The sequence below is a fragment of the Postia placenta genome (assembly GCF_002117355.1).
Source record: "Postia placenta MAD-698-R-SB12 unplaced genomic scaffold POSPLAscaffold_5, whole genome shotgun sequence".
NCBI classification, from domain to species: domain Eukaryota; kingdom Fungi; phylum Basidiomycota; class Agaricomycetes; order Polyporales; family Adustoporiaceae; genus Rhodonia; species Rhodonia placenta.
Window position 1 is genome coordinate 2,061,789 of NW_020169836.1, and position 13,025 is coordinate 2,074,813.

The 13,025-nt window shown below is 52.7% G+C and overlaps 3 protein-coding genes across 3 annotated transcripts; 2 read left to right on the top strand and 1 right to left on the bottom strand.

Annotated features, from left to right (window-relative positions):
• Positions 1-255, bottom strand: POSPLADRAFT_1111505 (hypothetical protein; the record flags this gene model as incomplete). Its single annotated transcript, XM_024483377.1, has 2 exons — positions 1-143; positions 201-255. Coding segments are annotated over 2 exons (198 nt in total), but the record flags the coding sequence as incomplete, so codon positions are not given.
• A 1,361-nt stretch (positions 256-1,616) lies between these two features.
• Positions 1,617-6,554, top strand: POSPLADRAFT_1140297 (hypothetical protein; the record flags this gene model as incomplete). Its single annotated transcript, XM_024485155.1, has 13 exons — positions 1,617-2,369; positions 2,487-2,531; positions 2,843-3,364; positions 3,622-3,639; positions 3,690-4,348; positions 4,613-4,647; positions 5,388-5,416; positions 5,749-5,765; positions 5,822-5,937; positions 6,032-6,086; positions 6,135-6,187; positions 6,289-6,374; positions 6,408-6,554. The coding sequence occupies 13 exons, from the start codon at positions 1,617-1,619 to the stop codon at positions 6,552-6,554; spliced, it is 2,535 nt and encodes an 844-aa protein (XP_024340466.1).
• Positions 6,555-9,694: 3,140 nt separating this feature from the next.
• Positions 9,695-9,905, top strand: POSPLADRAFT_1055746 (hypothetical protein; the record flags this gene model as incomplete). Its single annotated transcript, XM_024480680.1, has 2 exons — positions 9,695-9,756; positions 9,809-9,905. The coding sequence occupies 2 exons, from the start codon at positions 9,695-9,697 to the stop codon at positions 9,903-9,905; spliced, it is 159 nt and encodes a 52-aa protein (XP_024340467.1).
• Between the last annotated feature and the right edge of the window lie 3,120 nt (positions 9,906-13,025).

The window sequence follows — 13,025 nt, forward strand, 5'->3', positions numbered from 1 at the left end:
TGGACTCCTCTGATTCTCCGGCGCGTGTGTTGCAGTCTTCTGGTTCTCCGGCGTGCCTTCGCGGGACGGCGTATACTCGTCTTCGTCGTCTAATGCTCCCCTTTTTCGTTTTCCATCCGCCGTCTTGTTCTCGCAGTAATCAACTGTGTACGGGCCACCGTCAGGGCAAAGCCGTCAAAGGTAACGACGAGGACCCATACCTTTCGGCAAATGTTTCAGTCTATTAGATCGTCTCGGTTTGAAGCCGTTAACCATGGCGAGGGCATTTGGAGGTGAAGTGGAGGTTGGAGGTGAAGAAAGAGGTGGAGAGTGTGAGTGGCTCGAGCAGCTTTGGCTGAGTTCATATTATACTGTGTAGCGCGTGACCACAGGCCACAGAGGCCATTGTATTCCAATTTGGATCTTGTGGCCATCGTCGACGCGGGTGACTGGTGTCCTCCCGCATATTGCCTAATCTGCATGGTCTGTGCGAGATGAGTCCTTGTAATTGTGATATCAGATGCGCCGTCTGAGGCGCGGGAACCGTGCCCCACTGATCGGAGAGACACACTGTCAAGGTCGCATATGGAAGCACGCTTGTCATTTGCTGAATCGGAATCGCACAGTCAGTCTGCGGAAGGCTCAACGAGAATACACGAAACTCACCTAGGTCATGTTGAACGACCCCACTGGCGCGAAGCATTCCCAGGTGACATCTGTCTGTTCGCCTCAAAACCATGTTCTCCTCGCAAAAAGATCAACCGCCTGACAGTGAATAGAACCGCTCAGAGAAGAGTATATCATGATATCGACGACAAAGCTACAGTTATTGACTCATTGAGATTGCAAAAGAAAGCTGGAATTGGCACGGCACACCGCCCCTGTCTGCCGAGGGATACAAGCCTCTCCCACACAGAATGACGCATATAGAAGGCTTGTACCTACGTCATGTACAAGATCAAGCCTCATAATTAAACAGATCCAGATGGATTCTGATATGGGAGGTCAGATAGGAATGTCCTTGCGCTGTCAACGTTCGACGTATCGACGCACTGTCCACTGGGTATTAGTTCCCAAGGTGGTGCGTCATAGTATATAATGAGAAAGCGGCTATCGCAGCACTTTGCGGCACTCTCGGTCAATGTGAATGTGCCCGTAAAGGACATTCATGCGGGAAACTCAATCTCAGAATAGAGGGACGATGACGCAGTGTCCCGTGACAGGGAAGACTTACGTCTCTGCAGCAGTCGAATGCGAGCATTTCTGAAGTACAACCAGACCGCAGAGACAAACAAACGCACCCGACATGCATGCCAACTGTGCGGTCCTCACACAGGAGGCTTGAAACGTGTTCTGGCATGAAGCAATCAAAAATGCTGGGTTCGGTGTCTCACAGGATTGAGGGAGCTCAGAAGGCTCACAAAGACCTATACGACTACATAGAAGTGGTGTGCGCACTCGAGTAAGCCCAAATGCACTGCACAGTAGATCGACTACACCAATCAAGACGTGACTGGCCTCGGGGTTCTCCGAGAGCAGCGCTGACTAAGCACCCGCTAAGGGCACCGGTGGCGCGCGCTGTTCGCGCTACACCATCGTCACTACCTCGCTGAACTCGCGTTGTAGTCGACACAAAAATGAATGGCCTTAACATCCTTATTCCTGACATGTTCTATATGCTCGCTGCTGAGCACCCCCCACGCGAAAATACTCCTGCGCTTTCGGACGACACTGGCAGCTCCTCTTCACGCGAAAGCTCTCCACCGGCTACACCTGTCTCTGGACTCAGCCGTGCACCATCTATCTCTTTTGATGACAATTCTAAGCATACACCCACTGGCGATCGCACGGATATCAAGATTGTCGAACCAGACGCGGACCCCTCGCCACCAGAAGACATCACGCGTCCGCTGAAACGGAGACGGCTGGCGGACATAAGGGCTGATGAATTGCGCGCAGAGAGAGTGCTGCCGCCTGACATATTGAGTGACGCGACCAAGGCGGATTATGACACCTCATTCTGTCTTGAGCATATACGCATCGGCGACTGCACAAGTGCCAGGGACGTCAAGCCCGACTCGGATGCGGTGCACCCGTCTCTTGAACACGTCTTCCGTCCGTTGAAACGAAAGCGACTTGTGGACATGAGCACTGATGATGCTTGCGCAAAGAGGGCGCAGACGTCTGATATCTCGAGCGGCGTCGCCAACATTGAGGACAGCGCCTCATTCGAACTTGGGCATATACCCATCCACGACTGCACGAAGATCAGGGTCGCCGAAGCGGAGGGTGTTCACCCAGTCTCTCCCCACATTGACCTATACGCCCCGCCTGAAGCTATCACTCGCCCGCCGAAGCGAAAACGGTGTGCAGACACGACGGCCGACGAGGTCCGTGTTAAGAGAAGGCGGTTGTCTGACAGTCCGAGCGACGCGTCAAAGCTCAAAGATGGGGTTCCTTTCGGACCTCACCCTAGATGCATGATCACGGGTTGCGCCTCCGCTCAGGTGGAGGCGTGCTATATCCTGCCTCCCGATATGCCTCAGCCGTTGGTGAGTAGGGTGATTACTGCTTCGACGTCGCGGCTAAGGCAGCTTTGTAGGGTGATCTCCGCACGCCTAATGACATTAGTCCCGCCTATTGTAGCGCGCCCGCAAACATCATATTCCGTGGGTACTTGCTCATATCTAGCCCTTTCTGCCTTCTCTTACAACCCTCATGCAGTTCGACGTGACCTCCGCATACTATGGGAAACGAATCGCCTGTTGATGATACCCCATCCCGACCATCTAGACCACCCCGATACCCGCCCTGTATGTATCGTACGCCCTTTCAAATGGTCGCTGCACTCACCGTCAAGTAGGCCTACAACTACTACGTCATTGCAGAAGATGAGCACCCTTCAGGCTTGTGCATCCCCGAAGGTTATACCATTACACCCCCACTCGCAACGGCTCGTAGCTCGTATCGCTCGCTGGGGTGGCACGACCTGAGTGCGAATCTGCATTTAATGACAATTCGAGTGGGCCGTGAGTTCATGAAGCGACCGCCCCACTACGAGCATCATCTATCTAAGGACGCTCTTGCGCATATACCTACCATCACGCCCGTCTACCCAGATGTGGTCGAGCCGGTCTTCTCCCATATCAAACGCGACTCGCTAGTCGAAGGCATCTCCCGCCTGCCGAAGCGGAAACGGAGCCCGGAAACAGAGACCGATGAAGTCCCTGCCAAGAGAATGCGAATGTCGGACCCTACAAGTGAGACATCTAAGGTTGAGGACGGTGTTCCTTTCGGACCTCACCCGAGATGCGTGATCACCGGCTGCGTGTCTGCTGATGTGGAGGCGTGTTATATCCTGCCTCCCGACATGCCTCAGCTATTAGTAAGTAAGCAGGTCTATTATCTCGGCGTCTGTGGCTGACGAGGTGAACCGGAAGATGGACTACATTACGTTCAACATGTATTACGACTACAACGTCCTCCGCTGCCACGTACCTGGGAATTTTATTTTCCGTGCGTGTTTCTCGACGTTTTCTCTGTCCTTTGCCGCCTTACTTACGGCATGCAGTTCGACGTGACCTCCGAGAACTTTGGGAGACAAATCGCTTATTGATGATACCCCATCCTGATCATTTGCAGGATCTCGAGCCTTGCGCTGTATGTATTGTGTGCCCTCTTCGCCAATTCAAATGCTCACATTGATGCAGGCCTACAAATATTGCATCATCACAGAGGACGAGCACCCTCCAGACTCGTGCACAACCATGAATAATATCATCACACCTTCCGTCATGACGGCTCCTTGCTCATATCGGTCGCTCGGATGGCATGAGCTTTCTGCTAATCTCGATCTGATGACATTCCGAGCAGGCCAGAAATTGAGCAAGCGACCACTGCACTATCAACATGTCTTGCGGGATCTACTTCCCCATACTGAGGTCAATCATGCATACACCATCATCCAATGGCACGGGACGTGGACGGCCCCCTTGACTTGCGAACTGGTACCCGACAGACGGCTGTGGGCAACGGGCGAGCTCTCACCCTGTCCTAAGAATTATTACCGCCCCCACAGAACGCAGTATTGTTCTCCCCTGTTGGATGACGACACTGACCGCTTTCGTCGTCAGTTCCGGCCAATCCTCTCAGGGATAAAGAGGAGACGTTTTGGCGACACCAGTTGGAGCAGCCAGGATCACATCAGAGATGCTCACCCGGAAGTCAGCATTCGTCAGTGGTGTCTGGAATGCGATCACGCTCGAGATGAGTGGACGATGGGACCGCATGCGGAGCCTGAGGACGTAGAGATGCTCGCTTATCGACAAGAGCAAGCTGGCAATGTGCAGCCTGTTGTGCAAAAGCTTTGGTTGGTGGAAAGCTATCTCTCAAGGTACATTCTCTGCCACATTTGCAAGCGAATATTTGACTGACGTTCCTCATTCAAACTGACACGCTATACAGACACGGTCCCAGGTTTTGACACTTAGCCCCGTACCGTATGTTGCCACGGTTTGCACATGCTCGTAAGGTCTTAACCATCCAGCATGGTCTGTTGGAGAACGACCCATGTTGGATAGCCTTGTCGACCCGCCTCCACGACTGGAGCTTATGAGATCATGTTGACCCACAGGCGCAAATGGGATGAACCAGATGTACCTATGGACAGTGTGTGGCAATTGTCGGCAAGGGGCGGGAAGTGTACTTGTATTGAACAGCTTTGCGCTGCCTTGGACCCTTCATTCAAGTGCCTTCCCCCATGATATCCGTAGCTCTCGAGCTATCGGCCACGGAGACGGCATGCAACTGCATGCGTCGCATTTGTGAGATAGCACGCGACGTCTACCAGGTGTCAGTGCATCACCCCGTATTCCCAATGAGAACATCGCGTATGTCCAATTCTTGTCTCGTCTTACTCCGTTTACTAATGTCCACACACAAGTTCTAGCTCCTCAAGTAACGAATCTCTCACAATATGGCTCAACGCGGTGTAACTGCCAGACATCAAGCTCTGGCTTACTTCACTTCTGAAATCCGGGTATGCCTGGCATACTTAGAGGAAATGTGCTGTGCTGCATCATAATTGCTATCAGTAGCATATCATACAACGCGAACTCACGAGACAATATACCCGTATGTGCAAGCGGCAGCAATTCGATGTTGGTGACTGACCGGAAGACATTGTAGGTCCAGCCCTAAGGCATCAGATTTTTGTATGACAATCTGCCTGTCTGCGATCAACAGGAAGCGGCGGTCGATCTGTGGAATCTTCGATGTCGATTGTTCCTACAAATTTTCTCCAGCTCTCGATTCCGCAACTACCAGCGACAGGCTCTAGACTTCAGACAGACCCGTAATTCATTTCTCTGCTGTAATGACCAGACATGGCAGCTGATACCGCTTTGCAGAAATGGTAGCCACTGTTGCCCAGTCTTCTGTGCGTAAGTGGCGCTATCCAGCCAGGTGATTCGAGATATCTCATAAACAAGGCAGGCGATGTTTTGAGGATTTTTGCGGAGTACACGTCTTCTCGTTTGATGTACCCGTCAATCTCAACACGAACTGATGGTACGTTGTTTTATGTGCGTCTGGTACTTCATCTCACATGAGGCTTAGGATGTGTTGCTGCGACACCCAAACCACATGTTGTACAGTCAGAACAATTCGTCAGTGTTTTTTGGCCATGCGCATGATTCGACTCATCCAGTCGACCGACTCAGATGCCTTCTCGTGTTATCGTCAACAGTCGCATCTACAACCTAGCTGTAGGTGGCTGTAAAGATTAGGTGAGAGACATATTTACTTGTTCGCACATGGATTTCCTGATTCATTCCACGGCTAGATCGGGTGTGCTACGAGAATGGGAACAGCACAGCCCTGCGCGGCAGCTCAGTCGAATTGTGACGCTGCACTTATATACCCGCTCTTGGGCAATTGCGACTGAGTGCGCAGCTTCTGGTGGTCGACCTGGTAGTTTGTGATTGTCACTGGCGTGAGACCTATTCTATATGAGTGCAGTGCTGTAAGTTGATTCCTTGACCACAGCCTACAGGCCACTACTCCTGTCTTAAGACTGTCGCTTTCATCATTTTGGCGTCCTCCCAGTCGTAAGTTCAGATATTTCTTATGAGCTTGAGGTTTGATTGATCTGGTAGTCGGACAGATGGACCATCTTCGTGGGAACTATTCCATGAGAGCAATGCTGTAAGTTGATGTCTTAACTAAGACTGTCGCCTCCACCTTTTGGGCATCCCCTCAGTCGTAAGTCTAGATTTTCCCTGTAACGTCTAGGTTCGATTGATCTAATAGTGGACAGATACGCGTTCCTGCACGATCAGTTGAACGCTTTATACCCCACCACTTCCTCGCTGGACAGGTTGAATGATGACATCGCCGTGCGCTCTCGCTCAGCCTGGCACTCCAAATAGCCCACGTACTGGGCGTCTGAACGGCTCACGAACAATCCAAGCGAACCAGCCGCGCCGTCCATATGTTGGGATTGCCGCCTCGACCCTACCAATGATGATAGGCGCGACTTACCCCGAGGGCCGATGGTCCAACCGCCCAGTCTGTAATTCGGATCGCTTGAGCTCACGTTCCCTGGCCTTCTAGATAGTCCATCCAAATTGTTTGGAATTGATCTGTACTATACATGAGATGTAGCTACTCAATTTTCCCTCAGAAATGAGGTGACACGCTCGAGACGTTCTCGCTCGACGATCCCTGATGCCTCGTGCCGTGCTCGATCTCCCTAGTCGCTATCCTTTATCCTCGCACCGCGCATAGAGCCCTCAAACGGCGACGTCGGTGCTCTCGTTCTCGTGGGTCCCTTCGAACCCGACGGTACATCTTTCTGTGTGTTGTTAAGTTGTCATCAGGGCCGTCACCGCGACACATTGACGAGACCACGAAGTCAGTCACAGTTGTCACGTGTCGTCCACCACTGGCGAATGTTGGCTTCCCGATCAGCGTCTTCCTCGGCGGTGTAGGTGTTGCCGTCTGAGCTTGCGTCATTAAGCACGTTTTCATCTGAGCTGGCATCATTCAAATGGTGCATTCCCTTTCCTGTTTCTTCTGAAAGCCATAGCAAGGAAACCAAGCTCCTTGCTCATCCTATGAGGGAGAGAAGCACCGCCTCTTACGGGGAAGGTCGAAATAATCAACAGGAAAATCAACAAGCTCGCCTGTCACCTATGAACACCTGTCTCGTAACCTCCCCCAGGCAGGAGAAACGTCCACGACGTATGACGTCGAAATATACTGTATAAATTAGTCACCTCATTGTGAGGCAGCAGCTCCTGCATGGCATGCTGACAATGGAACGTTCGCTTGCTAAATTTCTGGCCCGCTCGACATATTATTATAGGATATTGGCGCTCGGCTCATGCCATCCGAGCAAGCGATATGAACATGGGGCCGTCATGAGTGAAGGTGGAATGGCACAACCCATTGACGTGCACGAGTATGTGAGGTGCTCATCCGCTGTGATGGCATGGTGTTTGTACACCTGTCTAGTTGTCACCATAGTGATTTATGAAGACGGCATATAGATACACACAGGGCAAAGCTCCCGGTTCTCCAGGTGGTCAGGATGGGGTATCTTCAACAAGCGGTTTCTTTCTTAAAGTTCTCGTGGGTCGCGTCGAGCTGCACGCGGCACCTGAGGTACGAGAAGAGAGGGCCTAAGATGACAAACCATGCACGGAATATAACCTTTGCACGCATATTGTAGCGGAAGGCTTTGTAGTTGGTACGCATGAAGAGCGCTGTACAGTCGATCTTCGAAGTCGCCTTATCAGCCACAAGATTAAGTGGGTACCCTGAAATACTCCCAATCGCTGCGACATGTCGGGAGGTAGGATACAGCACACCTCCACGCTAGCAGACATGCAGCTGGTCATTAAGCATCTTGGGTGAAACCGAGAGGAATGCCGTCATTAACATTAAATGCGCTGCTCGGGATTCGTACTCTCGCAAGGATTTGCTAATTTGACGCTGATGAGAATCAGAACATCCTGTTGACTTTTGGGTATGTCGGGCAAGCGTCGCTGCCGGCCCGGGTCACGTGGTCGTGCGCCGGTGTGGGAATAGGACTTATGTAGGCGTCGCGCGCCGTAGGTAGCCCCATCGGTTTGTAACCTTATCCACCATTGATCCCTGTCCATCGAGGACGTTGGCTGCCGGCGGTCTTTCCGGCGTCGTTCTCACACATCCCCCCTCCCAAACAATTATATAGTACTGAGAGCATAACTGGCCTTTGTGGAGCATAATCTGTAGAAACTTGCACAGCTTAGCAGGACCGTGGAATAGCACCTTGCCTCCTCTCAGGTATGCGACCTAAGCATGATAGGTGACCCTGACCGTATTTGATTCTGAGCAACGACGCAGATGGAGTGTGTATGGTAGCTGTAAACCCAGCTGCCAACCCCCCCTCCCCCAAGTGATAATGTTGGGGACCCCTTGTCTCCAGGGGATCGTGAGCAATTTTGTGCGGGCTAAAACCCGTTTGCATTCAACAAGCGACAGACATGAAAGATGACCTGATAAAACAAGAAGCACACCCGTCAGTATCTTTCTTCGAGCTTTGTCGCAACTTAGGATCAAGCAACTGGGGAAAACCAAACAAGGACGCTGGGGGTGTTTGACTGGATCTTACCGAAGCGATGGTGAGCGAGGCTCAAACCTAAGGCTAGGGATAAGTAAGTTAGCATAGAAAGGTAAGTATGTACAGGGGCTTACTGACCTAGGGACAAGAGGTCGAAACTGAGGTCCCTAGGGCAGCAGAGGCAGGTTTATATACAGGGGAAGTTTAGGGGAGGCTGCATCTGCAAAGCTGCATTCCCCCTGGTAGAACGGCGGTTCTACAGTAGCCTTGGGTAGGACACGCCATCTATAGCTGTCTCGCATAGGAGATCCATCCTATGCGAGACATCTGTAGGACGGGTGTACCTCTGCAAGCCTCTGTAGCCATCAATGTGATGGGTTAGATAGGCAGAACAATCCCCCATGTGATTTGGCTGCTTATCCATCTTTGCGCAGTGCAATGTGTGTTCTCGAATGAAAAGAGATCATATTATGATGTGGAGTAGAGAACAAAACCTGTCGAGCTGCGAAGTCCGGTATGTGGACTGTGCTACTTGAAGCACCCCTCACTCGCTGCACTAATGGGCCAGCTACTCGGCACAACATTCACCAGCTCAAATAGACATGCAACGGGAGTTAGTGCCGGGGGCCAGTTGATCCCTCGCGCAGCCAGGAGAGGCCAGCCCCAGTGTCCGGCTGAGTGAGCAATTTTCCTCACTTCAGGTGTCTCGCTCTTTCGTCTCCTCCCACATCATCCTTGCGTCGCGCAGCATCCACGACACCTCCTTCCTCGCTCATGTATTCTAGGTTTTCGATCGTGCCCTGCCCACCCTCGTTTGTATCTTGTCTCTCCTCCTTTCCCTTCCCTTCCCTTTCCCGGCTCTGTGCTTGCTTGGGTACACCAATTTTGTCTCTCGTCGCCTGGCACCACACTAGCTCGGTGGTCTTGTTTGTATTGACATAGCATACCTGCGTAGATTTACCCCCCATGCTTGCGTCTAACTGCGTGCCATGCCCGCTTGTGAGCGAACCGCGCAGCAGGTGTCCCGCCCTCCCGGCGGCTTCCCCTTGCTCCGCGTCCCACTCTGGCTAATGCCAAGGGCTCCCCACACCTTTAGCTCTCGAGCGCGTTATGCGCGCTTTCCTCCACACCTCCCCCTGCGTCGATGAGGCCGGACTACTGCAGACAGTTAGGTGAGTGTCCGAGTCACCTTTCGACACCATCATCTTACCTCCTACGCTACAGACTACAGGCCTCGCTCAAGAACGAGCTGCCACCAATCCCAAAGTATGACAACTTTTCCGACAATGACTTTGTGAGCACCACGAATGAGTGCCGCTAGGCTCCATAGTCGTAATCCTAATGTACCGTAGTCCTGATGTACCGTAGTCCCGATGTACCTTATCGCAATGAAAATACACACAATTTGATTCATATTTCTGGTTCAACTCAGTATGTCTGGCAATAATATGATATTACCAAGCATGAAACTAGATCTAGGCTGCGTGATGTAATGACGGCAATCGGGATCCATCTGTGTCTACGTGTGCCTACAGAGCCCAATATGTCTATGTGACTACCGGGCTACAGTGTCGCGACTTGAGGTCAAGCGACAGGGGAAGAACAAACCTAGAGGCTGGGGGTGTTCGACTGATTCTCACCGAAGCGATGGTGAGCAACGCTCAAACCTAAGGCTAGGGACAAGTAAGTTAGCATAGGAAGGTAAGTATGTACAGGGGCTTACTGACCTAGGGACAAGAGGTCGAAACTGAGGTCCCTAGGGCAGCAGAGGCAGGTTTATATACAGGGGAGGTTTAGGGGAGGCTGTGCACACTGGTCCGTGCACAGCTGGTCTGTGCGCAGCATGCTGACGCAGCCCTGGGGGCCGGTGAGTCAGAGCGGCTGTGTCAGCGGAGCCCGAGCTGTGCCGCGCACTGCCATCCCATCTAATCTAATCGTACAGTAGATAAGGACTTGTCCATTCAAGCATGTAGTACAGAGGTCACGGGTTCGAGCCCACGGAAAGGAAAAAATTAAAAAACGGCTAGACACCATACCAACTCGTGACATTACCCCCCCCTCAACGGCGCATGACCTCATGTGAGGCCCCCCGGCCCATCTCCCATCCGGAGCGGCAGTGTGCTTCAGTCAGCGGCAAAGGCATTGGCTGAAAGTTGAGACCACCAAAGATAGCAGCATTGAGGCGGTGTGGGGCATTCGGATTCTTCTGGTGGAAGTCGGCTATGAGGTCCGGCGCATTGGCAACATTGCGCACTGGTTCCCATGATGTATGTGAGTCGTCATAGCCTTTCCACTTGATGAGGTACTGCAGCTGACGCCGGAAGATCCTGGAATCCTTAATCCGCTCAACCTCGTACTCCTCGTCGCCTTCAACCTCGATTGCAGGCGGTTCCTCCGGCTCCCAGCCCGGGATATCGCTGCGTGTGTACTTGCTAAGCAAGGAGACATGGAATACCGGGTGCACCGGCACCGACTTCGGCAGGACTAATTCATAATCCAAGTCTCCGAGCTTTCGCCACACGGCATATGGTCTGAGGCGCTTGGGACTGAGCTTCTTGCTCGGCTGTTTCAGCTTAAGGTTCCGAGCATCCAGCCAGACCTTGTCCCCCGGTGCAAAGACTGGTGCCTCCTGCACGTGCTTGTCGTAGTACACTTTCATTCATTCGGCTGATAGCTCCAGCGCGGAGCGTGCATCATCCCGGATCTCCTTCAGGATCTTCAGCCGATCAGTGGCTGCAGGCATCGCGGACATCGGATTGATCCGCACTTGGATCTTAGGATGGTACCCTTGATGCAGGAAGAAAGGGGAGTGCCCGGTCGCGGAGTGAACTCGATTGTTCAGCGCAAATTCCGCAAGCGGCAACTGCTTTGCCCAATCATCCTGCCTGTGGCTTGTGAAAGCACGCAGGTACTGCTCGATCTCCTGATTCCAGTGCTCAGTCTGGCCATCGGTCTGAGGATGGAATGCTGTGGACAGCGCCGGCTTGATTCCCAGTCCCTTGTACACCGCATGAAGGTACTTTGATGCAAATTGGGGACCTTGGTCTGATATGACCTTGGCCGGGGCCCCATGATGTTTGAACACATCGCGGATGTACAGGTCTGCCACACCTTTTGCTGTCAGGGTCTCATGACAGACCGAGAAGTGGACCTGCTTGGTAAAGTGGTCGGCGGTGACCAGGATCGAATCGAATCCATCAGACTTCGGCAGGCCAACGATCATATTGGTGGTGATGATCTGCCATGGGCGCTCGGGGATCTCATTTGGCTTCAGCGGACCCTGGGGCTTAGCAGGGAATGTCTTGGTATGGTTGCACACATCGCAGGTGCTTACGTACTCATTGACAAACTTGGACATCCCAGGCCACCAGTAGTTCCGTGATATGAGCTCGAGGGTTTTGGCATGACCGCCATGACCAGTGATTGGCGAGTCATGGTGGATCTTGACAATATCCCACCGGAGCTCCGTGTTCTTGGGGACATAGACCATCCCGCGGAACAGCAGAAGCCCTTGCTCGGCATTCCACTCCTCGAAACCCTTCTATAGCTGAGGCGGCCCGAGGTTCTGCACCTTTTCTAGTGCCTCGGCCACTGCCCGATCCTTCTCCGAACATTCCCTGATGCGTTTCAGGAGCGACTGATCAGCTGTCACCGAAGCATGCCCACGACAGGTGGAGGCGATGCGGAAGTGTTCCTGTTTGAGGACCACCTGATCAGTGTTATCATCCTCATCTCCAACCTGATGGTCTGATCGGCGTGACAGGGCATCAGCCTTTCCATTCGATGTTCCAGCCTTATGCATGATGCGGAAGTCGAAGCGTGCCAGGAATAGCGACCATCGCGCTTGACAACGTGTGAGATGCTGTGACGTGCGCCAGTACTCGAGGTTCTTGTGATCGGTAACGATCTCGAACTGATTGGGCAACCCCTTGAGATAGTGACACCAATCGTCAAGTGCCTCAATGATCACGAGCATCTCCTTGTCGTAGATCTCATAGTTACGCTGAGCTGAGTCCATGGCATGGGATCGGAAGGCGACGGGATGCCATTTGCCATCGTCCTGCTTCTGCATCAGCACACTGCCAGTGGCATATCCCGAGGCATCGACTTCGATGCGCGTTTCCCGATGGGGATCGTACAGCGCCAGCACAGGGGTTGTGCCGAAAAGTCGCTTGAGCTCGTCAAATGCACGTTGCTCCTCTTCACCCCAGTGCCAGGGGTCATTCCCTATGAGCCGGTCGAGTGGTCGCGAGATCTTGGCGAAGTCTTTGATGAAGCGGCAGTAGAAATTGCCAAACCCCCGGAACTTCTGAACGTCCTTTTTGTTCTGGGGTACCGGCCACTCATTAATTCCTTTCAGCTTCGCGGGATCCATCGCCACCTCATCGCCACCGAACACATAGCCGACGTAGTCGACTTTGGGAACGTCCCATTCGCACTT